We start from the raw sequence: 26384 nt of genomic DNA, 5'->3' as shown, positions 1-26384 counted from the left end.
GTTACCACCCTAACCACTGGGCCATCCTTACTGGATTAGGGTGAAGATAATATACCTCGGTGTTGGCTGCTGTATAAAAATCTACGACACATAAGATATGTTTGGGACATCCTAAAAAACAGCAAAACCCTATCCAGAATCCAGTCTAGTCTCCTGGAGGTTCATTATGAATAACGCCTGCAAACTGTTATATCAAGCGTCCTATCGTATCTATTTACACCTCTGATTCATGTACATATATTCTGAAGTATTAATAATTAACAGTCTTGGGCTCATTGCACATCCCCTATTTTTACTTGCTTGTATGTCCAGACCTGAAGAATCATTAGTTTGAAATCTGCTTTTCTTAATGAGAGAGTCTCAGTTCATGAAAATGTGTCAAAACCTCATGTAGTTTAGCTTAGTCTTTTAAGTTACACAAGTTTTCAATAAAAACAACATCCCACTCACCAAAAAGGTTAATCAGAGAGCATCGTTTTGGACAATCAAGGTATGTCTACACTGACAACAATAATAAACTCTGGCACCAAGTCTCAGAGCCCAGGTCACCTGACTCGGGCTTGTGAGGGTTGTACTACAGGGATAAAAGGAGCAGTGTAGAGGCTTGGGCTAGAGCTCGGGCTCTGACTGAGACTCTCCCTCCACACTGGGTTTGAGTCTGGGCTCCAGCCTGAGCCCAAATATCTACATTGCAGTTCTAGCCTCCATAACATCTGGGCTCAGACTTGCTGCCACAGGCCTTTTTATTTTATTTTATTTTAATTTATTTATTTTTGCAATGTTAACATTGCCTCAGGACACTGAGGGTAACATATACTAAGAGGATGCTGTTGCTATGGCCTGCCCCACATACTTAAACTTCAGTCTGTAACCAAGATGGATGTGAGCGAGCGGGTGTGGAGCATGGGGAAGAGGGAGGAAATCACACACTCACAGTAAAGCATTGAGATACTCTGATCTTCATCAGTTCCTCTTTACAATAACTAAGTATCATGCTACCCAGAGACATTCAGAAACCAAAGAGCTAGTGCCTATCCACAGGCATTTGATCAGCACTGATAAAGAAAAGCAGCAGCAAAGATACAAGCAAACCATTGAGAAAGTCACTGCAGAAACAAAGTCAACCAGTTTTGCTCTTCAATGTTAACTGTTCGAGTCTCTTGTTCATTCTGACAAACACAAATACTCAGTGCAAGACTACCATGCACAGAAGGCCAGATTGACCTCAAACTGCAGCTGACCTTGGAACAGCACACAGCTGCTCAGAGCTCCGAAGTACAAGAGGGTTAAACCCACTGCTCCACCCCTTAGGAGGTTGCAGCATCTTATTGCCTCTCACCAGGTTCAGCCAACTCAGGTAGCCCGTGTTGTGGTAGAGGAGAAAGGTATTGTGTAACCGTGGCCCAGGCGCTCTCTCCCCCTCCTTGAGGTGAAGGTGTATAAATGGTGAACATTACTCTGTCATTCAGAACCTGTATTAAATGAGGAAAACAAGGCCTTCCTTCAGCAAAGTAACCCTATCCAAGAAAGCACTTAAAGAAATGCTTAAAAAAAATAAAGTATGTGCTCTAGGTAGTTTCCTCAGAACAGGCCTAAATCTGAACATAGGAAATGAAACCCGCACTGACATCTAACCTTTACCAGTGAGATTTTTTTTTAAAAAAACACTCAAAGAAATAATGCAGTCACTATATCCACTATATTTGAAATCAAGGAGAAAGAAGAGTGCTCGCTGTTTCTGGATAACCATTAATTGATAACCCCACAGACTGATGCATGTTCACTTCTCTTGTACTGCAATTCTATGAGGACTGCTGATTAGGGTGGAATGCTAGAAATGTTTATAGTTAGCCTTTTTGATCTAAAGGCATTATAGAGGCACTAGATTTTTCACAACTCTATTCCCCATAATTGTGCATCACCACCAATATTGTCTTTATGGCTAAATGCAGTAAAGAATTAGCTAGTTCTCACTTATTTTCCACTAAAAATTAAAAAAAGAGTTATTTATCTGATTTAGAGCTTTTCTTTTTGTAAATGGAAAAGCCTGAAGATTTATATTAAGAACTTCTGACATGCCAGTATTTGTTATTCATCTGGTCGTGTTGTTCTAGCAGAAACAGTACAGACAACACAAGAAAAAGTTAAGTATCTATTGTGCGCTCACAGTCTAATCAAGAAGAACATGAGAGATTTACTATTTAGGTTGTGAGCTATATCTGATGGTCTTGGCTACTTAGAACATGCATGGTATAGTTACATAAAGCACACTATCTAGAACATCCCATTTTAACACTACTCATTGTTGAACCTAAGAATGAATTAATGGTATCTACAGCAAGGTTTTTCAGATTTTGAGAATATGATCACTTACCCAGATTACATAAAGGTAACATCTTGTTAATATTGTGGTTACTATAAACACAGACGTTATGCTAGATATGCTTCAAACCTATGCAGGTGACAACCAGAGCTTGGCCCATGTGAAAAATAAGGGAAACAAATGTTCAGAATGTAGTTATTGAAAAGTCTTGAGTTATGATCTGTTCTCATTAGAAGGCATGGAACTATGAAACAGAACAGCTACAGGAAAATCTCAAGATTCCTATTTTTAATTGCATCACATTCAGCCATACTAATTCTTCCTTCATACAGAGTAATCTGCTCCCTTTCAAGAGCTGCCTGATGGAAAGGACCTGCAGTTTCCCCTTGAAAAAAGAAAAGAAAAAAAGTAATCCTCTAAAATAGGTGTGATAATTTAAACAACCTTTAAATTATTTGTTTAATCCCTCCAAGAAATCCTTTATGCTTCAATGACCCTTCTGAAAGACATGGAAAAGAGCAATTATAAGCCTCCATACAGCCAGAGTATCAGGGAGGGCCTGAATTATACTCCGAAAGCACCATCTTCATGATTTTCTTAGTCTTCAGGAGCAACCATTTGTCTTCACTAAGAAAAAGAAGGATTTGCATGGCATAAAAAGTAGATAAGAAGCTACAACAGCTTTGCTGCTTAGAACTGTTTGCAATCACTACTGTACTTGGGCGGACCGTTGTTGCTAATAAAGCCAATGCATATGTATTTACAGCACCAGAACAGATGTATAACTACTTCTCAGTTCCTAATACAGATTTCCAAATTTGATAAATTTGGTTCAGTTTATAACTAAATTGTAAGTTTTATATGTTTTAAAACTTATCAGGAGATTAAACAATCTAAATATCTACTTGGGGGAAGTAAAATAATAGTGCAGTTCATCAAAGTAAAAAGTATCTGATGTGGGGAAATGAACGGCCCAGGGAACTGGTAACAGAACATGAACTGTGTCCCCTCCAGATTAACTGCTTGTATCCAGCTCAGGTGAGTATTGCCTGAAAATCACTATAATTAGTGTTTCGTGGCCTATGAGAAATGAGTTGGTCTTCTCAAACTAGTTCCATATCTCAAAAAATTCACTATGGCAAATTACAGAAGTTAGCACTCTTGTGCCAAGGATTATAATGAGGGGTAAGAATCCTCTACATTTTCCATGTTTCTGGCATATTACATACTTGTCATCTTTACTCAGTATTGCCAATTTTACACCAGCTAAGGATCTGGCCTAAGATATGTTCTAACAATTGGGCCAATAATTTTGCCTGCTTGGGAACTAACTATAAAAAGTAAGTCAAGTTGTTTTTAATAGTGAATGTTATTAAACAGGTGCAAAAACCCCCCAGAGAAATTAAAATTAGTCCAAATAAAAGGTCTAGCTGCCGTAGCTCAAGGACAGTGAGATTGAATTTAATAAATAAAAAAATCATGGAAACAAAGTTACCTATGCCAAGTTTGGCCTTACGCAAGTGAGTTATATTGGTTAATTCAAATAATAAGATGAACTATGCTGCCCGTTTTTCAACCTACTCCTCTTTGTGGGGCTTCTTACAAGACTTTAGAAAACTCTCATCTTATGTTCCTCTACCCCAAACCAGGAGGAACAGACCAGACAAAATGATTGTCTTTCTGAGAAGGACACGAGGTCTTGCTCTTGTTTAAGGAACTTTGTTCTTCACCAGGCTGCGAGTCCTGAAAGTCATCATATCATCATGATATCCTGTGCTCAGCCCATCAGTAAGGATACATAACTGTGGTATTTTCTGCCCAACCATTCTTCCTCCTATCCTCCCTCTCAGCTTTTCGCCGAATCCTAAAATCAATTACACTGCATTCGTCAGCACAGCAAGATGAGATGGGCCATCCAGCCCTGCTTTGTCTGAGAAGGTAGACAACCAAATGACATTCCTGACTGGAATGTGAGCCAGGGTCCAGAGCAACAGGTGTTGTGGCCAACAAGCCAGACTAAAGCATCCATTCATGACTGACCAACGTTCCAAGATCATGGACAAAAGCCTTATTTAAACCCCCCCTTCCAACCACCTTTTCTATCCCCTTTCTTTTTCACCTTGTGTCTGTCTGTTAAAACTGGAAAAGTAAATACCCTTCATAAATCATGACTGACTCTGACTCCAACCCTTTCCTTTTCATCAAAGAAAGGTTGTTAGTAAAATAAAAAACTAATATTTTGCCTCCAAAAGAAGAAAGACTTTAATAGGTTGTAATTACATTCATTTTGCATAATTACTCAATTTCAGTTTCAAAGTTCTTGTTTTGCTTTCTTGTTCTTTCTTGCATTTTTAATCAATAACTTTTTAACTTTAGAATAAGTGCTTTTGGGTGTTTGCCAAAAAACTGAGTGAAACGGCCTCCAGAAAATGAATTGTAACATTGAAACAATGTTGGACAGTGAGAAGATTTACAACACCTTAAACTCTTTTGGCTCTTGAAATCAATAAAACAGGTATCAACAATGGCTGAGGTAGTGAGGAACTTCTTTAGTCAATGTAGCCTCTGAGATAGTACTGCCCCCCTATTCTCTCTCACACACACACACACACACACACACACACACACACACACACACACACACACACACACACACACACACACTCTTACTTCCTCCACCTTTCTGCCCTAATCTAGCTGGTTTATAGGTTTGGCTTCTCTCATAACCGGGAGCCGATCATGCGCTATTGAAGTAAATGTGAGTTTTACCATCTACTTCTCTGGGCAAAAAACCAAACCCCTGCAGAGGAGGAGGATACCTTAAACAATTTATATCACCTCATTAAAAAATGGATTAAAGTTGGATATTATTTCTCCAAAGATTCAGAAGTTGGAAGCTTCAGTAGAACAAAGGGAACACTTAAGATCTCAAATTATGCTGTATTTAAATATTAAATAAATGTTATTGAAAACATTAGTACCAGACAATGTTATGTTGCTTCTGAGATTGAAAGCCCTGGAAAAAAGTCCAGTGTCTGCAGTCTATAACCAATAGGCTTAAAAAAAAATACTAAAAATAATCTTCTTACCTCAATGCTCAAATTATTTGAAAACTGTTGGATGAAAAATTTAATCTTGAGTTAGCCAAAGGACTTTTAATTTGTCTCAGTTCAAACTATTTTCAGAGAGATGGGTATATAGAGCAGGGACATTTTCAGAACCCTACACCTTATTTTCAATATTCTCAAAAGTTGCATTTTTTTTTAAAATAATCAAAAAGGAAAAAAAGGCTTAATAATTTCCCGAAGTTAAGACCCAGTTCTGTAAGAATGTTTCAATTTTCAAGTGAAGAATTTGTAAAACCTTTCTGCTCAACATACAAGTTTTTTATGTAGCAAACATGTTTATGTACTAAACATGATACTTAGATATCTCCCTCTTTTTATGATGGAGTACAAATTTGTGTTCCCACAGCTTACTTCTGAAATCTTAACTGTAATACTAGCACTTGGAGGAAAGACTGTGGTTTTGAAAATCACTATAAATTCTTATCTTCTTGATTTCTGAATTGAAGCAAATCAACAGAGCATTTATTAGACTTTAAATATATTTCAATCAGAGACATAGTTTGCTGTGGAATTTGTCCTATGTAATGTTTATGTGGAGCTGTGAATAGGTTTTTGATTGGCCTAATGTACTCCTCTTGGTGATTTCCTTTTTGGTTAATATTCTACTGATTGTCTTGTAATTCAACACCACTCTCAGATGCCCATAGTTTTAAAAATAATAAAAAGCTAAAAAAAATAATTTAAAAGTTAGCGTATGTAAGTAGACTCACACTAACAACCAATAGAACAGAAATATATTTCAGTTATCCTCGAATCTCCTCTCTTCAGTTTACACAACTTTCTGTTTCCCCTTCCCCAAAAACTCACAAAATATACAAAGAACAAAATGCATACTTATTCCAGATGTGAATTTCGACTAGCATGAGGCTACCAGTCTCTGAATTGGGAAGTCTGTTTTGAGTAAGATAGGATAGTTTAAGTGTAACTACTGTCAGGGAGAAAAAAGAAAAGCAGCAGTGTTTAGTAGAGGAATTTTTTTCTTACTAGTCGAAACAAACAAGCCTCGTCAGCCAGTTCACTTTTGGCTCCTATACACTGTGCAATGCAGGTCCTGTGAATAAAACTGTTTCCACCATTAACCTATTTAGGCTATCATTCTTGTGTGTATTTCAAATATAATTAAATATATTTGCTAGACAGCACTACTGCATTTTCCTATACATTCTATAAAGCCAGAAAATGTAATATGATTTAAGTTTGTTTCTAAACCAAAACAAGCATGTTCTCTTTCTTATTTTAAATAGCTTGACAATAATATTGTGATTCTATAAAAAAAAGCACACTAGTCTCGTTAAAAATTTGCTTTAGAATGTTCAAAGCTTTGCTGGTTTAAATTTAAGGTTGCTATTTCTTTGTATATCAAGGAGTGTTACCGGGGAACACCCCACTGATTCCCCCCCATACGAAAACCTACAACTTCTGAAGCATGGAAATAAACATTTAAGGGTGGGTAGAGAAATATTAAATGTTGCAAACTCTTGCGATTTTATCATAAATCTTGTGATTTTGGGGATATCTCCAGAAGCTGCAATCCAGAAACTGCATGAGAATCTCAGCCTTCATTTATTTAAAAACATTTCTACCCCTCATGGTTATGGAAAAAAGCTGTTCATGAAGTGAGTGAATCCTAAAGTCTCAGAAAACAGAAGGGGGGGGGCCAACATTGATGATTAAAAAATAACCTCATGATTTTAAGTCACTCATGATATTTGAACACCTGAGGTAGGCAGTACTAAAATATTCAAAATCACTCACAGTTCGTACATACAATTCCACTGTACTATTGTAAAATCAAATCATCTTAACTCCACCTTCATATACCTCTCTCGTCTCAGCCTAAAACACCAGACATACATTGCCACCCAGCTTAGCCATCCTATGTTATCATAAAGACTACAAACTCTGGCAAACTACAAACGACAACATATGGCCCACACACAATCACACTCCACCTATAAGTTCACTCTCCCATAATTAGCCAGCGACAACATCATCTTTATGTTCTTATGTAGCCCCATCATCATAGTACCTAAGCCCATCACAAATATTCACGAATGTATCTTGCTTGTTACTATCCATATAAAGACCAGAGATGTGAGCCTCCCCACCCACCTACCAAGCATGGTTTAGAGACTGAAATAGGTCACATCTTATTTTCCATGTACATTTCAGAAGCAGTACACCTTTTCCCCACCCCACCATCCCAGGCATATGCAAAAAGTCAACCTGCTACATCCACTTTCCCTATAATGGCTGGAAATCCCACTATTCACCCTTTGAATAAGAGTCAACAAGTCTGTCCCCTTCTGGACACAGTCTACATGTTCACCTACATCCAATCCACCCAATAAATACACACCTGTTCATCACAGCAATATAGCTCATTACCTAATTACCACACTAGAGAGAAGAGAGTCAACATGTGTACAGTATGTATTACATTTTGATTCACCATTAGACCTAGCCAAAACTTGGGATTTCTTGTTCACAAGAAATTTTGATATTTCAAAATTTGCCATGAACTGGAAATTCAGAAAACCTTCTGTTTCAGAAACACCAACACGTGGCATTTCTGAAAATATTTATGCTCCTTAGTAGCCCATCACAGGACTTCCAGGCTTCCTGCTACACATCTGGGGGCCAATTCCCTGGTTCCTGAAAGTTTTGGCATGGCGGGGCTGCCCCGCAACCACAGACCCTGGAAGTCTGGGCTCCACAGAAGCCCTCCAGGAGATCTGGCAGGAAACCAGGCAAGTTTCCAAATGAAACCTACCTGATGGACAGGGTTCCATTGGAACCCTGCCTATGGTACAATGAAAATTCATTGAATCCAAAGAGTTTCATGAAACTTTATGGGTTTGACAAATCGGCCTCTTCTCTGATGAGCTCTATTCATGGTCAGCATACAAAAATATGGTTAGTATTATGTCTTTGCTCTCTACACAGCATTAACGATATGATTAAGCCATATGGACACAACTGGACTCCGAGTAACTGTATTTGCTACCTGCCTCTCCCACCTCCTCCCCCCAGTCAGACAGCGAGTCTCTCTCTCTCTCCCCGCCTCTCCCTATAAATTTAGCTACTCTGTTAGATATCTGCTGCTTCTGCAATTGAAGATATGGAGGCCCAGTAGAGGGCTCCCAAACGGATGCTACTCAATTCCTATATACTACAGTTAATAGAAGCATATCCCTGCTAGATGGATAGTGGGAAGCCAAGAGGGACAGAGTTACAGTTATTTTTTGGAATAGGTGAGCTAAATGTTTTATATGTATACTTACCCAAGAGTTTTAAGGACCAAGAAAGTATCTGAACATTTTTCTACCTTCCCTTGTAAGTAAGCAGTTAAATATTTATACTTAATACTCTTATTAACGGTACTATTATATAGCACTTGTCATCAATAAATCTCAAAGTGCTTTCCAATGGAAGTATCATGGCCATTTTACATACAAAGAAACTGAGGCACAGAGCAGTGAAGTGAATTGCCCAACATCACCCAGAAGTTTTTTGGCAGAGGTGGGAACAGAATTCCAGGTCTGCTAAGTCCCAGTGCAGCGCTCTATCCACTAGGATACACTGCCTCATTGGTTAAGATTTATTTATTTTTTAACTCTAACATTCCTTGGTACACATATGTAGCAGAGCAACATTAATCAAGATTGAGGAAGCAAGTTTATTATTTAACTTCCCTGTTTACAAAAAACAAAAACAGCAGCAACAAAAAACTTACTAGGCCAATAGAGCTTAGTAGCTCCACAGTGTCTTCTCTCCTGCCATTCCAAAATGCAATCTGGGCATGACTACAAGTCCCTGTTGCCCCAAGCTCACACTGTCCAGCAAAGCTCATGGGCGCCACAGGATCTCTGGCTGCCTATGGCTTCCATTTTCTGGTACAGCTTTGGAGCTCTGCAGAATACGTGCATTTATGGCTCCTCTGCTTCACCTCCTACATTGCATATGGCAATGTATCTTCAGCGTTCCCATTACCCCTCCACTTCTGCACAGACTCTATAAAGCATCTGTTGTGCCACGCAGACTTCACATTGATAGCATGTACAGTATTTAATTAAAGCTGAAAGGTCTATATTGGTAAATAATTTCCAACATTTAAGTACAGTAAGCCTATTCTTTACATGGTAGTGGTATGTGACTGTGTTTAAAGTTTGAAGATTTGCAGTCAAACTGTTTTTAGCTAGAGGGACGACCCTCTCCCCAAAAGTGGACTCCGAATAAAATGTCAAGTTTTTAAATCATTCATAACTTAATGGTAGGCTAGTAGACTTCCAAGGCTCTGAACAAATGGTCTAGTAATCACAAAATTACTTGTCCTGTGCAATGTTAGAAGTCAACAGCCTTGCACCTGTGGAATAATGGAACTCTCTACAGGAAACGTAAAGCTCCTCTGTGCAGGAGACGGTTCTTCCTCAGAGGCTGGGGCAAGACTGTGGAATGGACTCCCACAGGAACTAAGGACCATCACAAATCTCACCCCTTCCGCTCCAAATGCAGGATACACCTCTTCAATGTTGCCTTCTCTAGCATAAACATATAGCAATGTGTGTGTGTGTGTATACATATTATATTCCAAAACACTCCACTGTGTACCCACTCCGTCACTGAGGAAAAGGATAAGAGAACAAACACATGACAGAAGTTGTCCTGATGCTTAATGCACTATTGCAAAGCACTCGATAAGATGGTGAGCATGGTATAAAACCCAGATAGAACAGAATAAATGGACGTGATGATAGGACTTATGTTGGAAATCAGGGCTCCATTATAACTACAGATCTGCTGCTACAGTGTGCCTTCATATTGACAGTCATTTTTAACCATCTGTAGCTCAAAGACAGGGTAACCAATTTTCGTTTACACTTTGAAGAAAAAAATAGTGTGTCATTCTGCAACGAAGCCATTGCTACAAATAAAGCCTACAGCTAACAGACAAACCATGCAAGTCTGTAAAGACTGGAACAGAACCCTGGTTCTTAAGCACCAGAAAAAACAGTCTGCTACTCCTTGAGCTAAGAGAAAGCCTTCTACCTTGGTTAAGTGAGGAGGAACCTTAATATTTGCTCCAAGCTGCAACCATCCACAAGAGGGCAAAGTACTCCCACACAATAATCATTACAATATTAATAAGTTTGCTGAATTACAACTTTTTGCCTAAATATAGCCTTTGCACAATTTTGGAAGAAAATTTAGTCACACAGAAAGTTTGAAGGGTTAGAAGTCATTTCTGAGCTACAGAGACACTTAGAAACAAGTCAAGATTTCAAGTCAGCATAATGTCTTTTAAAATAACCTATTTGTAAAGAGAAGACACATCATAGCCAATTTTATTCAACCTTCACAGAAAAGTCCTCCTTATCTTTTAAAGTAAATGTGACAACTTTCAGCCCAAATCAAAGTCATAGGGGGCTAAAATAAGGCACATAAGAGAAGTGTTTGCAATCTTAATCTCTCTCTTAATACAGTAACTGCTCAAGCAGCAAATGATAAAACTGCAATATGGCTCTAAAAAGAATCTCCCCTCTCACCTGGTCTGACAGTGCTTAGGGTGCTGTGTGAATGTGCAGGAGGAGAGGACAGACAGATGTGCAAGCCATCTAAAGAGCTACAGTTGTGGATGTATTCCCCTCTTTTGCCAAGGATGGTACTTTCCCCAATGCTATTCAGCATCCAAAAGCCATAACTGAGCCCTTAATAAACTGGAGCCTGATCCTGAACTCACATGAGTAGTCCTCACCGAAGTCAATCACTTGCATGATTAAGGAACTGCCTTTGGTGAGTAAAGGCTGGAAGGATCAGGCCTCAATTCTGTCCAAGTACAACATGTAAATACAAGCCTTTATTAGATCAGCATGGCAGCATTGGGACAAATCTGTGAATTGGATCAGCAGCAGAGAAACCAAAGCAGCATAAACGGATTTGGGATTTGTTATGGACTTCAAAGGCTGTTTAACAACCTAGACTTGATAAAAACAATGTCTTCATTGTATTTTTCAAGTTTTCAGTTGGGTCACACGATCCTTTTCCAATTCAAATATCTGTTAACTTTAAATGCTGGTAAAAAAATAAATTCCAGTGTATTTAACGGATGATGACTGTCAGTGCTTATAAAAGCTAAGTGTCTCTGAGGCATAAAATGGACATAATCAGTCAGATAGGTGATATCCAATCTTCCAAACAATGGACCTCTAAATTCCACTCCATACCATCTTACTATCCTTATCTATGACCAGTTTGGGGAGAGAGAGGGATTGACAAATGCTACATTGTCTGCCTGTTTAGTAACATGGACAAGTATCTACTAACAATTAGGATGAGATCAGACTGATTTACACTATTGACCCAAACAGGATTTTAATCTGCTGTACCACCTAATCTCACACTCCCTTTCAGCACTTTTTGGACCCAGTCTTCCAAAGTGCCAATGGGAGTTAAAGGGTGCTCAACACATTGCAGGATAATCCCAGGGTTCATTTGTTTTGCTAACTGACAGCACTCATTTTCCTTTCATAGCCATTACACTTTCAAAGTATTTTTTTTTACTGTGCTCTCCCTAGCCCCAGATCCCTTCCCCCCAATTCTTTTTTCTTAGTGAAAGCCTAATGTACTAGCAAATAAGTATATAAAATACACCACACATTGGACAAAGTGACCAAAGTTCTCTTTACATTTTGACAGAGCCTGCGCACAGATGCACTCTTCACCTGTGCTTTTGTGTGCTTGTCCCTTTTGAATCCTAAAATAACATGTCACATTTGCAGACAACAATAAGAAGTGACTGGAGGGCTGATCCTTGCCATTCACAGTGTATGGAAAAAGGGATGCATTTTCTTGGATTTTATTTATGAGACTAATCGAACACCACTGCTAACAGTGGTTGGACATGGCTTTGATACATTGCCTTGCAGCGTTACAAACAGACTAACACAGGAACCAGTGTGTGAGAAGTTTTAAGTGTTAACATAAACACAGAGTCAAATTAATGCATCTAGGGAATGGTTTACCCCCGCCCTCCTTCAATTTCGTTGCTTTTACCCTCCTGTCTCAGGAGGAATCAAGAGCTTCTCCTTCAAGGATGTTAAACAAAGACCTATTCTATCTATGTCTGGTTAATGTTAAAAATCCCACAGCACGCACTTAAAATACAAAATAAAAATAAAACAGTAGGGGGAGGAGCCCTGACATTCCGGCCAATACTTTTCCTCCATAAAATTAATTGATATCAAAAGGTCCTATGAGCATTTCAAAAGCACATAATGGCAGCTATGTTTTCACTAAAGCCACAGTAAGAACCTGTATCTACTAATCCATTACTTCGTAGGAAATTGTGAGAACATACCATTTACCCTCCTACTATCAGTGGGGTTTGGTGCTGTACAAACAAATGGAGACACAGCACCTGTCCAGCTGCAGCATCTATCCAAACATTGCTAATGTGCTCATCACCATAGTATTGTTATTCATTACTTGTACTGCAGGAGTAACAAGGGACCCCCAACGACAGGAGGGACACAGAATAAAGGAACAGCCCTGCCGCAAAAGCTGACAAAATGCCGTGTCTTCACCAGATGCTAAGCCATGTTCTCCTCTATTCAGTCACTGTTACAGCACCTGAAGCCGAGAATGGTGCAGGGAGTAACTGACTCAAGAAGGGGCTCAGTGCATTGCGGACAAGGCAACTACCGACTACGCAGGAAGAAACTTCCGTCCTGCAACTGAATATGAAAATCAGGTGGCCGCAGTCATTACACCCCCCGCACCCCCCTGCCCCTATTGCATCGAATTTCGGCCTCAGCGTGAGTCCAGAGACACGGATACTCTGCAACAAGTTGTGCTGCCTGCCTGCCTGCCTGCCTGCCGCCGCGGGGGGGGGGGGGGGTCCCACGTTCGGCGCAGCAGCCGCGCAAACGAAGACTGGCTGTGCCGAGCTGCCCAGTGCGCGCACGCGCCCCCAGGGGAGAGTTCCTCACCCCCCCATCCCTCCCTCGTGCAAAGCAAGCCCTGCGCCTGGAGGCGCGAGCCCCGGGGCAAGCGGGACCCTGCTCGCCGGGCAGGGAGCTGGCTCCCACGGCGGGGAAAGGATGGAAAACAGTTTTCAACAGCAAGCCGGGCGGCCCCCCCCCCCGAGCTGCCGTGTCAGGAGCAACCCCCCGCCCGCGACAGCCACCAACCCACCCACGCAGCCGCGCGTGCTCAATACTTCACCGTCTGTCACAGTCACGTCTGCATCCTCCTCGCCCGGCTGCACCGCCAGCTGGAGCGCGCCCTGGTTGGGGCTGGCAAGCTGCAGCCCCCCCCCGCAGCTGCTCCTCGCTCACCAACAGCAGCTTCACGCTGTAGTGCAGGAGCTGGTGCTGCTGAGGAGCAGCCATGATCCCTGCCGCCGCCCAGCCTCTGAGCTCAGGCGGCCGCTGCTGCTTGCCAGGCCCAGCGCAGCGCGCAAGGGAGCGGAGGAAAAGGGAGAGACGGCGGGTAGGTTTCACTGATAAGCAAGTCCCACATTTGAGACACCTCCCGGCTCTTTCTGGCATTGGCAAGGCAGCATTCTCCCCTCCCTCCCTCCACAAAGCCGGCTCAGCCACTAGCAGTTTCCCAACCGCTTGGGGTGAGCCCTGTTTGGCGACATCTCGGCGCTTGCAGCAAAACAGTGACATCTCCTGGCCACCGGCGTGGCTACACCTGCGGAGCGGCGGGCAGCCATGGTTTCCCGCAGGACTCTCCAGGCAGCCGTGCAAAAGCCTGGCTCACGTGAGCACCCCCTCGGTGGAAACGCATTGTGAGGCCTGCTTCAATGCATCTCACCCGCCCGAGGAAGGATTTTGTGGTGAAACATTTAAAACCCGCTTTCCCCTCGAAAGCACCCACCTTCCGAAGGCAGCAGTTTGACCAAAAGCTGGGTGATGTGTGAGGCACTCGGAGCTGGGTGTCAATGAAGGTCACAGTTCACATTCTAAATGTGAGAATTTGAAAATCACAAAACATCTGGGAGTAAGGTTCCCTGACCCCAGCTTTTCACATTCTGGGGAGATAAAGGGGGCAAGGGGGTGGTTTAAATTGGCGGGGTCCAAACTAGTCCCTATTTTTTAAATTGTATTCTAGACTTCATTTTTGTGCATTTCAGAATGGTTGTGAAGTTAGCCAAGACACTCAAAAATTCTCTGTCCTGGCAGTGTGAAAACTGTGGGCCTTCAGCATGTAGCTTGTTTGCCCTACGTCCACTGAGAACTAGGAAAGAAAAAGAAAAGAACTTGTGTTATTTGGAATGTAGTAAAATACACTGAGGCTCCAATCCTGTAAACTCTTAGGGTGGAATCCACAAAGGGATTTAGGGTGCATCTACACTGCAAAAAGAGACCCGTGGCAGCCAGTCTCAGAGCCAGGGTCAGCTGACTTGGGCTAGCGGTTTAGACAGCAGGGCTTGGGTTGGAGCCCAGGCCCTGAGACCCACTCCCACTTGCTGGGTTTCATAGCCCCAGGTTCCAGTTGGGCCCAAACATCTCCATTGCTATTTTTAGCCCTGTCTTGTGAACAGGAGTCTGTTGATCCAGTCCCGGAGACTTGCTACTGCAGGTCTTTTTTGCAGTGTAGGCATATCCTCAAGCGGTGCAATGCTGAGCAAAGAAATGCCTAGAAAAATCACATGAACAACACTGCTGTCCCTGTGGGTGTCCTAACCACTGACTAGAGTCATTCTCTCTCTCTGCCCCAATGACCATGTAAGTATTTATCCACAGTGGAACAGTCATTGGGCTACAGACTGAGTATGACTTCGTAATCCAGTAGTTAGGACAGGAGGTGGGAGACACCGAGTGCAGGCCCCCTGCTCCAATCACTATTTCATTATTGATCCACAATGGAACAGTTTCAATAGGAGATGCTGTGGGAGCCCCACATCAGAATATCCCATAAAACAGTGGTTAGAGCACTCTGTTGAGAGATGGGACAGATCCTTGTTCAAATCCTTTTCCCTCTTCCGTCAGAGAGAGAGGAATTGATGCTGGGACTTCCACACCCCCGGTGAGTGCTCTAACCACTGGACTAAAAATTAGACAAAAGTTAAGTGCCATTTCCTCCTCCTTCTCTGGCTGGATTTTGAATGGGACCGAAACCAGTAGGCGTGCTCAGAGGCTGCCCACTGGGTCAAGACCCCCCACATGACATAGGTTGCAGAACACACATCTTCCCCCAGTTTGTGAAGTGTTCTGGGGCTTAGGCGAGAGAGAGGCATCCAGATATCTAGAGTGTGGCTACAGTGCACACACACCCCAGTATCTAAAACGTAGGCACCTAGTGAGTTTAGGTGCCTACCGGGTTAAGCAGCAGCCAAGTGGGAGTTTCACAGATTGCAGCAGTATTGTGCATGGGGACTTAGGCACCAAAATTGCTTCATGGATCAGACATGAGTAAGGTTGTGCACATAAGCCACCCCATTCATTTCAATGGGCCTACTTAAATGCAAATCAATAATATGCGTAAGTTAACAGTATGCCTAATTTGCAGCACTGGGGCCTAAAATCATATACGCTAATTTTTTAAAACATTAATAATTATTTTATCATTCAGGTAATTCTCAATTGTTCATATTGAAGCTTATTTTAAATGAGTTTGTGAGAGTGATTTAGTAAGATAATGTACCAGATGATTTACTAAAATCCAAATTATTCAGTCATTTTCTTCCCTGGTGTTTCTCCTTTATCCTCTTTGTTTCCAGAGAACTAATAAATGTAGCCAGAGTGGTGACCAGGAGATGTCACTATTTTGCTGTAAGAGCAACATTTTCACTGAGAACTTTTCACTCTTGACAAGAGAAAAGTGCAAGGACATTATTAGTGAGACATTTTTGTTGTAAAAGTTAAGTGCAGGGATTGCATCATAGTACAAAAATGATTTATGATTTTATTATTGACAATAAACTGTAAACTTTAAAAAGTAAATTAATAGTTTAAAATCCTAAACTGGAAACACATCACGCATGTGGACTTGAAAATGAGAAATAAATAGGCCAAATTCAAGTTCTGCATGTTATCAACATAGCAATGGGCACTTAAACCACTACTGGATTGAAATATCAAAAAAACAAACAACCCCTGCAAAAAAACAAATTCCCCTGTAATTTGCAGCTCATTTGGTAGGTTCCATTCTCTCCTTGATGTGTGGACCTACATTCCCCTTCTTGTCAATGTGAGTAAAAGGCAAGCATGAAGACTAGAGAAAGGAATTCACAGAATTTCTTTAAAATATTATTATAGCAGAATTATTTGCTAAGTGGGAAAATTCTCCTTTGCAATGAAAATATTAGTGGCAGGAGAGAATAACTTATTTAATTTAGATAACATGAAAGAAATAATAGCTTACAAACAAAAACAATTATAAAATAGAATTGTTTTCTGTTTTTAACTCTTCCTTTCCTGCTACAGTAACTACTCAATTAAAAGCAAACAAGATGGGGTCTGTGGAGATTAACTATTAAAATGGTAATTTAAGCAATGAGGATGGTATTTTCATTGAAACTTATAACACGTATGAGCAATTATATTAGCTAGCATAAAAATGACAAGGCAACCAACTCTTCTTTTCAGGGCATAAAATGAATATCATGTCAAGTCAGCAAGAAAATTCCCCCCTTCCTCCTATGGTACAACAGTATATTATAGGGTTTGCAGGGTCTATTATATTGTTCTTCTTCGCCTTCCTCCAAAGCTTCCAGCACAGGCAACTGTCAGAAACAAGATATAAGACTAGATGGTTTACTGGCTTTTTCAGGTATCACAATTCCTATGTTTCTAAATGTTAATGCTTTCTACAATGCTAATTAAATGAACACACTACAAGGACAATCAGGTTGCTAATTAATATAGGCAACGGTAGCTCATTTTGCAAAAGATGGGTGTTCTGATAACAGCTGCATTCATAGTGGTGCCAATTTAGGTTTATGGGAATGCAACATAGTGGGTGAATTCCCCCTGTTGCGTAGAGGCCCACATGACGCCTCTGTACAACGTAAGTCCACTTAAGCATATTTTCTCTTGATATAGTTCCCAATTTGTCTTGCTCAGATGTCTTTGCTTTTATAGTTCTTTACTCTGAGGTTGCTACTAACATTTCAAGGTGAATATTTCAGATCTGGAGGGACTTTGTTCATGGCATTACCTCCAACTGGTAGGGAATTACTCTGCAAACAGTTGGCCATTGCAGAATCTGTTTTAGGGGAGACAGACCTGAGCTTAACTTCATCAGCAGGAAAATTATGTGATTTGCCAGAATTCAGGGCTGCATAGATTATGGTATTTCATTTCTGGAGTGCTGGGTAGAGAGGTAAAACATCATCAAGCCTATTCTACTCACAGTTAATAAGAAACACTACAGGACCGCCTGAAGGAGAAGGTAGGAAAAAACTTTAAAACCTGGGTAATTTTCCTGCATAGAACCAGCAGGTCCCCCAAGGAAAAATAGCAGGCTGATCTGGAACTTCCTTGTGGAGACAGTTGTTATCCAAGAAATCTGAATCCTTCAAATCCATTTTATTGAAGCTTACTAGAGAGAGAGAGTTAACAGAGAACTCAGAGTCTAATGCTTTAATACCCTTCTAGACTAGGGCCTGGTCTACACTACGCATTTAAACCAATTTTAGCAGCGTTAAACCGATTTAACGCTGTACCCGTCCACACTACGAGGCCCTTTATATCGATATAAAGGGCTCTTTAAATCGGTATCTGTACTCCTCTCCGATGAGAGGAGTACCGCTAAAATCGGTATTACCATATCGGATTAGGGTTAGTGTGGCCGCAAATCGATGGTATTGGCCTCTGGGCGGAATCCCAGAGTGCACCACTGTGACCACTCTGGACAGCAGTCTGAACTCGGATGCACTGGCCAGGTATACAGGAAAAGCCCCGCGAACTTTTGAATTTCATTTCCTGTTTGGCCAGTGTGGAGCTGTGATCAGCACAGGTGACCACACAGAGCTCATCAGCACAGCTAGCAATGCAGTCTCCTGAGAATCGAAAAAGAGCTCCAGCATGGACCGCACGGGAGGTACTGGATCTGATCGCTATATTGGGAGAGGATTCAGTGCTAACAGAACTCTGTTCCAAAAGACGAAATGAAAAAATATTTGAAAAAATTTCCAAGGCTATGATGGCCAAAGGCCACACCAGGGACTCAGTGCAGTGCAGAGTGAAAGTTAAGGAGCTCAGACAAGCCTACCAGAAAACCAAAGCAGCAAACAGAAGGTCCGGGTCAGGGCCGAAAACATGCTGCTTCTACGCTGAGCTGCATGCAATTTTAGGGGGCTGCGGCACCACTACCCCACCCCTGTCCGTGGATTCCGAGGTGGGGGTTGTAATCTCAACCATCGCTGAGGATTCTGCAGAGGGGGAAGATGAGGAGGAGGATGAGGAAGAGGAGGACGACCTTGCAGCGAGCACACAGCACTCCGTTAGCCCCAACAGCCAGGAGCTTTTTGTGACTCAGACAGAATTACCCTCCCAGCCCTCCCAAGCCACTAGCCCAGACAGTGAAGCCATGGAAGCGACCTCTGGTGAGTGTACCTTTGTAAATATAAAACATGGTTTAAAAGCAAGTGTTTTTTAATGATTGATTTGCCATGAGGGCTTGGGATGCATTCGCGGCCAGTAAAGTTACTGGAAAAGTTTGTTAACATGTCTGGGGATGGAGCGGAAATCCTCCAGGGACATCTCCATGAAGCTCTCCTGGAGGTACTCCAAAAGCCTTTGCAGAAGGTTTCTGAGCAAGGCAGCCTTGTTCCGTCCACCATGGTAGGACACTTTACCACGCCATGCATGTAGCAAGTAATCGAGTATCATTGCATGACAAAGCATAGCTGCGTATGGTCCTGCTGATTGCTGGCATTCAAGAAACATCCGTTCTTTATCTCGCTCTGTTATCCTCAGCAGAGTGATATCGTTCATGGTAACCTGGTTGAAATTCAGGAATTTAATTAAGGGGACAGAGCTGGCCATTTTCCTACTGGGCTGTTGCTTAAAAGAAATCCTTCCTTGCACGTAGCCAAGCGGGGGGAGGGGAGGAAGGATAGCGCTAAGCTTTTTTGCGTTTGGCTAGCAGGAATCGTCCCAGCTACCAGACACGCGGTGCGGGGGCGGAAACGGGGGTGATTAGCAGTGATCTTCCATGATACCAGCCAAGCGGTGCGGGGAGGGGTAAAGCAATCATCCTAGAGAATTGGATGGGGGGGTTGGCTTCTGCTGCTGCATGTTAACAGGAAGAAGCATCAGAGGGCACTGTGTATATGAAGGCTGCAGAAGCCGAAAGACAATGGCTTACTATGGCCGCATGCAAGCTGAATTCTGATGCCTGGATCTGCGTCTGTGAGATCTGTAACACCAGAGCCGCAGGCACTTAATATTAAGATGCAAAATGCGACCTTGTAGTGAAATCACATGTGCTATGTAAGGTGAATAGTGTTGTTCACTGTGAAAGAGTTTAACCATTGTTCTGTAAAATGTATCTTTTTAAATACTTCTCTCCCTTTTTTCCCTCCCTCATGCAGCTGCACATTTTTCAAGCCTCCCTACTCCATCCTGAAGGCTCTCTCAGATAAGGCGGAGGAAAAAGAAGACGTGAGACAAAATGTTCTCGGAAATCATGGAAGTAACCCGCAATGAAAGAGCTCATCTGAATGACTGGAAGGACATGGTAGCAAAGTACAGGAAAGATGCCAGTGAACGTGAGGATAGGAGGGACGCTCGAGATGAGAGGTGACAGCAGGAAGATCAGAGGTGTAAGCAGGAAGACCAGCAGTGGCGGGATGCAACGCTGGAGGTGCTGCATGAACAAACTGATATCCTCCGACGTCTGGTGGATCTTCAGGAAGAGCAGCGGGGTCACAGAGTGCCACTGCAGCCCCTGTGTAACCACCCTCACCACGTTCCATATCTTCCTCGCCCAGACGTGTAAGAACGCTTGGGGGAAGGCTTCGTGCACCCGCCCACTCCACCCCAGTGGACAGTCCAACCAAAAGGCTGTCATTACACTGAAATGTATTTAATGGCCTTTTCCTTCCCTCCTATGCTCCTCCCAAACCACACCCGGGATACCTTGTCAGTTCTCTGCCTCTTTTTATAATTACTTTTTAATAATGAATACATGATTTTTAAACGATAGAGACTTTATTTCCTTAAGCAAGCTGTAATTGAAGGGGGGGCTGGGTTGCTTACAGGGAATGACTTTTAATAAAGAATACATGATTTTTAAACGATAGTGACTTTATTTCCTTAAGCAAGCTGTAATCGAAGGGGGAGGGTGGGTTGCTTACAGGGAAGGAGTCAATAAAGGGGGGGCGTTCATGAAGGGGAAACAAACACAACAGTCACACCGTACCCTGGCCTGTGATGAAACTCGTTTTCAAAGCTTCTCTGATGCGCACCGCTTCCTGGTGTGCTCTTCTAATCGCCCTGGTGTCCGGCTGCGCGTAATCAGCGGCCAGGTGATTTGCCTCAGCCTCCCACCCTGCCATGAATGTTTCCCCCTTACTCTCACAGAGATTGTGGAGCACACAGCAAGCAGCAATAACAAAAGAGACATTGTTTGGCTGGGTCTGAGCGAGTCAGTATTGTGCACCAGCGTGCCTTTAAATGGCCAAATGCACATTCTACCACCATTCTGCACTTGCTCAGCCTGTAATTGAACAGCTCCTGACCACTGTCCAGGCTGCCTGTGTATGGCTTCATGAGCCATGGCATCAAGGGGTAGGCTGGGTCACCCAGGATAACTACAGGCATTTCAACATCCCCAACTGTTATTTTCTGGTCTGGGACATAAGTCCCTTGCTGCAGCAGTTTAAACAGAGCAGTGCTTCTGAAGACACGAGCGTCATGAACCCTTCCTGACCATCCCACGTGGATGTTGGTGAAACGTCCCTTGTGATCCAGCAGTGCTTGCAGCACCATTGAAAAGTACCCTTTACGGTTTATGTACTGCGTGCCCTGGTGCTCCGGTGCCAAGATAGGGATATGGGTTCCCTCTATCGCTCCCCCACAGTTAGGGAATCCCATTGCAGCAAAGCCATCCACTATGACCTGCACGTTTCCCAGAGTCACAACCTTTCGTAGCAGCAGCTTAATGATTACTTTGGCTACTTGCATCACAGCAGCCCCCACAGCAGATTTGCCCACTCCAAATTGATTCCCGACTGACCGGTAGCTGTCTGGCGTTGCAAGCTTCCAGAGGGCTATTGCCACTCGCTTCTCCACTGTGAGGGCTGCTCTCATCTTGGTATTATGGCGTTTCAGGGCAGGGGAAAGCAAGTCACAAAGTTCCATGAAAGTGCCCTTATGCATGCAAAAGTTTCGCAGCCTCTGGGAATCGTCCCACACCTGCAAAGCTATGCGGTCCCATCAGTCTGTGCTTGTTTCCCGAGCCCAAAATCGGCGTTCAATGGCTAGAACCTGCCCCATTACCAGCAGGATCTCCAAAGTGCAGGGGCCCCCAGTTTGAGATAATTCTGTGTCCATGTCCTCATCACTCTCGTCGCCACGCTGCCGTAGCCGCCGCCTCCTCCTCACCTGGCTTTGCAGGTCCCGGTTCAGCATAGACTGCACGAGAATGCGCGAGGTGTTTACAACGTCCACTATTGCGGTATTGATCTGAGCAGGGTCCATGCTTGCTGTGCTATGGCGTTTGCACAGTTCAGTCAGGAAAAAAGGCGCAAAACGGTTGTCTGCTGCTTTCACGAAGGGAGGAGTGAAGCTGTACCCAGAATCACCCGCGACAATGATTTTTGCCCCATCAGGCACTGGGCTCTCAACCCAGAATTCCAAAGGGTGGGGGAGACTGCGGGAACTATGGGATAGCTACGGGAAGGTACCCACAGTGCAATGCTCCAGAAATCGACGCTAGCCGCGGACCATGGACGCACACTGTCGAATTAATGTGCTTAGTGTGGCCGTGTGCACTCAACTTTATACAATCTGTTTTATAAAACCGATTTATGTAAAATTGGAATAATCCCGTAGTGTAGATGTACCCTAGGTCCTTCAAGTGAGGCCCATACATCTAAGGCAGGGGTGAGCAAATTTTTTGGGCCAAGGGCCACATCTGGGTGGGGAAATTGCATGCAGGGCTGTGAATGTAAGGCTGGGGCAGGGGTGCAGGAAGGAGTGTGAGCTGTGGGAGCGGGTGCAGTGTGCAGGAAGGGGCTCAGGGCAGGGGGTTGGGTGCAGGAGAGGTGCGGTGGGGGCTCAGGGCAGGGGGTTGCGGTGCAGGAGGGGTTTGGGGTGCAGGCTCCGGCCCAGCACCACTTACCTGGAGTGGCTCCGGGGTGGCAGCAGTGCACATCGGGGCCAGGGCCCCACGTCACTTCCAGAAGCAGCCGGTACCACATCCTTGCGGCTCCTGGGAGAGGGGGAGCAGAGGGCTCTGTGTGCTGCCCTCACCTGTGAGTACCCCCGCAGTTCCCTATTCCTGGCCAATAGGAGGTGAGGCGGGTGGAGCCCTCTGTCCTGCCACCCCAGGTACATGGTGCCGGCAGCTTCTGGGAGTGGCATGGGCCCACAGCACCACTGGGGTGGCAATCCCGCGGGCCGGATCCAAAGCCCTGATGGGCCGGATCCGACCTGCGTGCCATAGTTTGCCCACCCCGATCTAAGGGAACAGTATTACTGGGAATTTCAGTAACACTAGCTAACTTGACCTTGACTGGTAGGGCACTGGAAGATTTGACTAACCCTTTTCCTCTTTTCTACAACTGGCGATAGGGCTGTAGCCTCTACAAATGCTTTTGCTAATAGGTCTGGGAGAAAGGCGGAAAGAAGGACAGTAGAGAGACCCAGTAGTAACTGTCCTTATTAATAGCTTTTTTCTAGCTGGTCAACTGGTTGTAAGACCATTGAAGATTGTCCTTCACCAGAAGATTAAGAGGCTAGTGGTTTTTTTACTGTTTCAGAGACCACCACAGATGGCAAAGTTCTGGGAAGTCAGGCTACAAAATCTGGAGAGCCTGAATTAAATTGCCTTGTCATAAAGGTTCCCTTGATTTATTTTTCTTTTGGCCTTGGCAGTTTTGTCAGATAGGTTGTCACCCAAGGCGGTTATTAGGAGAATTACTGGGAGACTCTAAGGAGAATGTTCCAGAATGAGACAAAGGACCTCAGAATGAGGCACAACTGGACTGGGGCATTTGGAAAACAGATAAAGGTGCTTGAATTAATGGTAAAAAATTCAGCTATATCAAAGGTGGTATGCCTGTCTGCCTCAAATGTATGACGGAAGTGAAAACTCATGGAGTTGTGGGCTAAACTTGCAAGTCCAGAGAATATAATGATGCTCCTGCATATCATACATTCTGAAACCATTTCACTGAACCATACCTGTTTATTATTTCTGTATTTGTCTGGCAGAAGAGAAATAATAACGAGCATTTGTGGGATGTGAAATCAATCTAATTCAAGGAAAAACACCTTCATCATGTGCGTTTGGCTTCTTTGTCATGAGCTGTGCAGTTATTAGCTCCCTAGTGGGATGAATTCCATTAACTAGTGATGCTCATAATTCTGTTTCCACTGATAGTAGGTAAAGAACTTTAGGGTCCCATGTCTGTTAAAGAGTTTATTTTACTAAACTGGTATTTGCCCCAAGTACAATAAAACTATCTGCAGTAATTATGGGGCCATGTTCGTGTAATGAAAATGATCATATTTCTGAGGCTACTTTCACCCTGACAAGTCCTCCCTATTATAAAAATTGGTTCAAGCTATCAAACACTTTTTGTGGAAAACCAAGAAAGCTAGGACTAGCATTATCAAATACAAATGTCCACAGAAGTAGGAGGCCTCATCTTTCTGAACTGGAAACTACAACTATGCAGCATCGTTGTGTGATTCAGGAATGGCTACACTTAGGTTCTAGCCGATAACAGGTATTACCATGGAAAATGGTTGAACAAGCCATCATTTCTCCTGTAAGACTGACTTTTTTAGGCTCCTGTCTAAAGCATTATCTTTTGACTACCATATCTGTTGTACTGGCTCAACCTGCAAACGAAAATCAAACCCTAGGTTGGTCCAAGGATTACAACTCTAAATGACCTGCTTCTTCAGTACCATTCTTATGTCCCTGAACCAACTGTAGTCACAACACAATACAGTTCATATAAAAGACACAGAGAAACACCCACAATAAGAAAAGTCTCCGACATTTTATTTCCACATTTTATACAATCTTATAGAATACTATAGATGAAAGATCATCAGTCCCCATAAGTTCTGACAAAGACATGGATTTGAAGTATTAGAGGCTAACTTGTCTAGAGCCTTTGATGCCATTTATAAAATATTAACTTGCAACAGATTCATAACCACAGTATTACATCATACATAGACTGTAATATTCCTCTGCAACTGCAAACAAAATTTGGCCAGCACTGCCAATGCTATTTTTTTACTGGTAGGTGGCATCCCCATTTCACTGTTTGTGGGAATGATAACTTTCACGTCAGTTCTATGTTTTCTGTGTATCCACAAAAGTCATAACATCAGTGTGTGTGAAATTGCTGTTACCAGTCCATTTTCACTGATAGTGAAAAAACGTATCCTAAATTTGTGGTTAACTGATGCAAAGCCCATATTTGACACCTGGAAACTTGAACTAAATATACTAAGTTTGTAAAGCATCCTTCCTTACTATCTACAAGAACACAACAACATATTTTATTGAATGTAGTTCACTTATTCAGACATTCTCAATGTAGCAGACTAGATTGGATTGATCACTGCTCATTCCACAGAACCATGTGCCCACCCTTCATATTATATATATATACACACACACACACACATATATTGGTGGTAATTATGAAAGAGCCTCAAGATAGGAAAAGTGCTTCAGATTTACCACAGACTAAAACACCTATCCTGCAAGCTGCTCTGCACAGCTGGAGCCCTGCACCTGTGCAGAGACAAGCTGACTTTAATGGGGGTCTTCCTGCACAGAGCAACTTGCAATTTAGGAGTCTAAGGGCCTGCCTGCTGTGGGTAATGTTGGCAGAATCAGACCCTATATGCACAATATTCCTTCAGCTGTGAATATAATATGGAATTTGGGTGTAATGGGTTAGCTACTTCATGACATCTTGATTCTTAAATAGTCTTTATATTTCATAGATTATAAATTATAATGAGTGATAAGAAACAATAGCAGTTATATTTTTATATATACCTGTATATATTTTTATTTCCCCCCCCAGTTTGTTTTAGTTGATTTACAGGGAAAAATAGTATTTAAGATATTGCACCAAACCAGGAAGAAGGGAATGATTAATAAGTATTAATAGCTAAATAATTATTAGTGCATATAGACTCATGATTGCATCAGCACAAAGGTATTGTATCAGGACATCATTTTTAATTCCATCAAAACTAAAAAAAAAAAAAAAAGGCAGTTTACTACAATATTCACCTGTTATAAAAGGTAGAATAAATTATTTATTATTCAAAATTCACAGCATAAATGGATAATGGAGATAAGTGTGAAGATTAAGACCCAGTCCTTCAAAGACTTAAGAACATGCTTAATGAAGTAAATGGGACTACTTGCGTACTTAAAGTTGAGCATATGCGTAAGTTTTGGCAGGACTAAAGCCTTATTGTATGACTATCACCACAGCAACTAGATGCTATTACAAAAGTTTAAAACCATGTAAATGTCATGAAATTCCAGGAAATGAACTATCAAGTTAATAGGCTTCTTCATAAACCTCATAAGCAGAGAGTAATCTACTGCCACTGCTATAACCAGAGACTAAAATTTTTAAAAATCAGTTAGGGCTTTTCACACGCACACATTCTACCTCACTGCAAGTAGGGAACAATGCCTTTTGCAAGGTACTGAAATTATTTTAGCACTAATATTATACAAAACTCTTTTTCATATCTGATACA

General features: G+C 42.5%; 4 protein-coding genes across 4 annotated transcripts in view; 3 read left to right on the top strand and 1 right to left on the bottom strand.

Moving 5' to 3' along the window:
- Nucleotides 1–14138, bottom strand: part of LOC127046774 (histone-arginine methyltransferase CARM1-like) — a 129299-nt gene extending 115161 nt beyond the window's left edge. Inside the window, 2 exon segments of the mRNA XM_050944286.1 lie at nucleotides 13675–13765; nucleotides 13767–14138. Of these exon segments, the coding sequence (XP_050800243.1) occupies nucleotides 13675–13765; nucleotides 13767–14123 (448 nt within the window). The 5' untranslated portion in view covers nucleotides 14124–14138.
- Nucleotides 1–26384, top strand: part of LOC127046791 (uncharacterized) — a 541802-nt gene that overhangs the window by 20445 nt on the left and 494973 nt on the right. The window lies entirely within an intron of this gene.
- The window catches only part of LOC127046786 (uncharacterized), a 396910-nt gene that overhangs the window by 39702 nt on the left and 330824 nt on the right, over nucleotides 1–26384 (top strand). The gene's annotated exons all lie outside the window — the stretch shown is intronic.
- On the top strand, nucleotides 18286–20607 carry LOC127046793 (myb/SANT-like DNA-binding domain-containing protein 2). Its single transcript, XM_050944312.1, has 2 exons — nucleotides 18286–19009; nucleotides 20000–20607. Exons 1-2 carry the CDS (start codon nucleotides 18454–18456, stop codon nucleotides 20032–20034), a joined length of 591 nt encoding a protein of 196 aa, XP_050800269.1. The 5' UTR covers nucleotides 18286–18453; the 3' UTR covers nucleotides 20035–20607.

The sequence above is a fragment of the Gopherus flavomarginatus genome, chromosome 3 (genome assembly GCF_025201925.1).
Source record: "Gopherus flavomarginatus isolate rGopFla2 chromosome 3, rGopFla2.mat.asm, whole genome shotgun sequence".
Classification (NCBI taxonomy): domain Eukaryota; kingdom Metazoa; phylum Chordata; order Testudines; family Testudinidae; genus Gopherus; species Gopherus flavomarginatus.
This window is presented reverse-complemented; position numbering and strand designations above follow the sequence as displayed.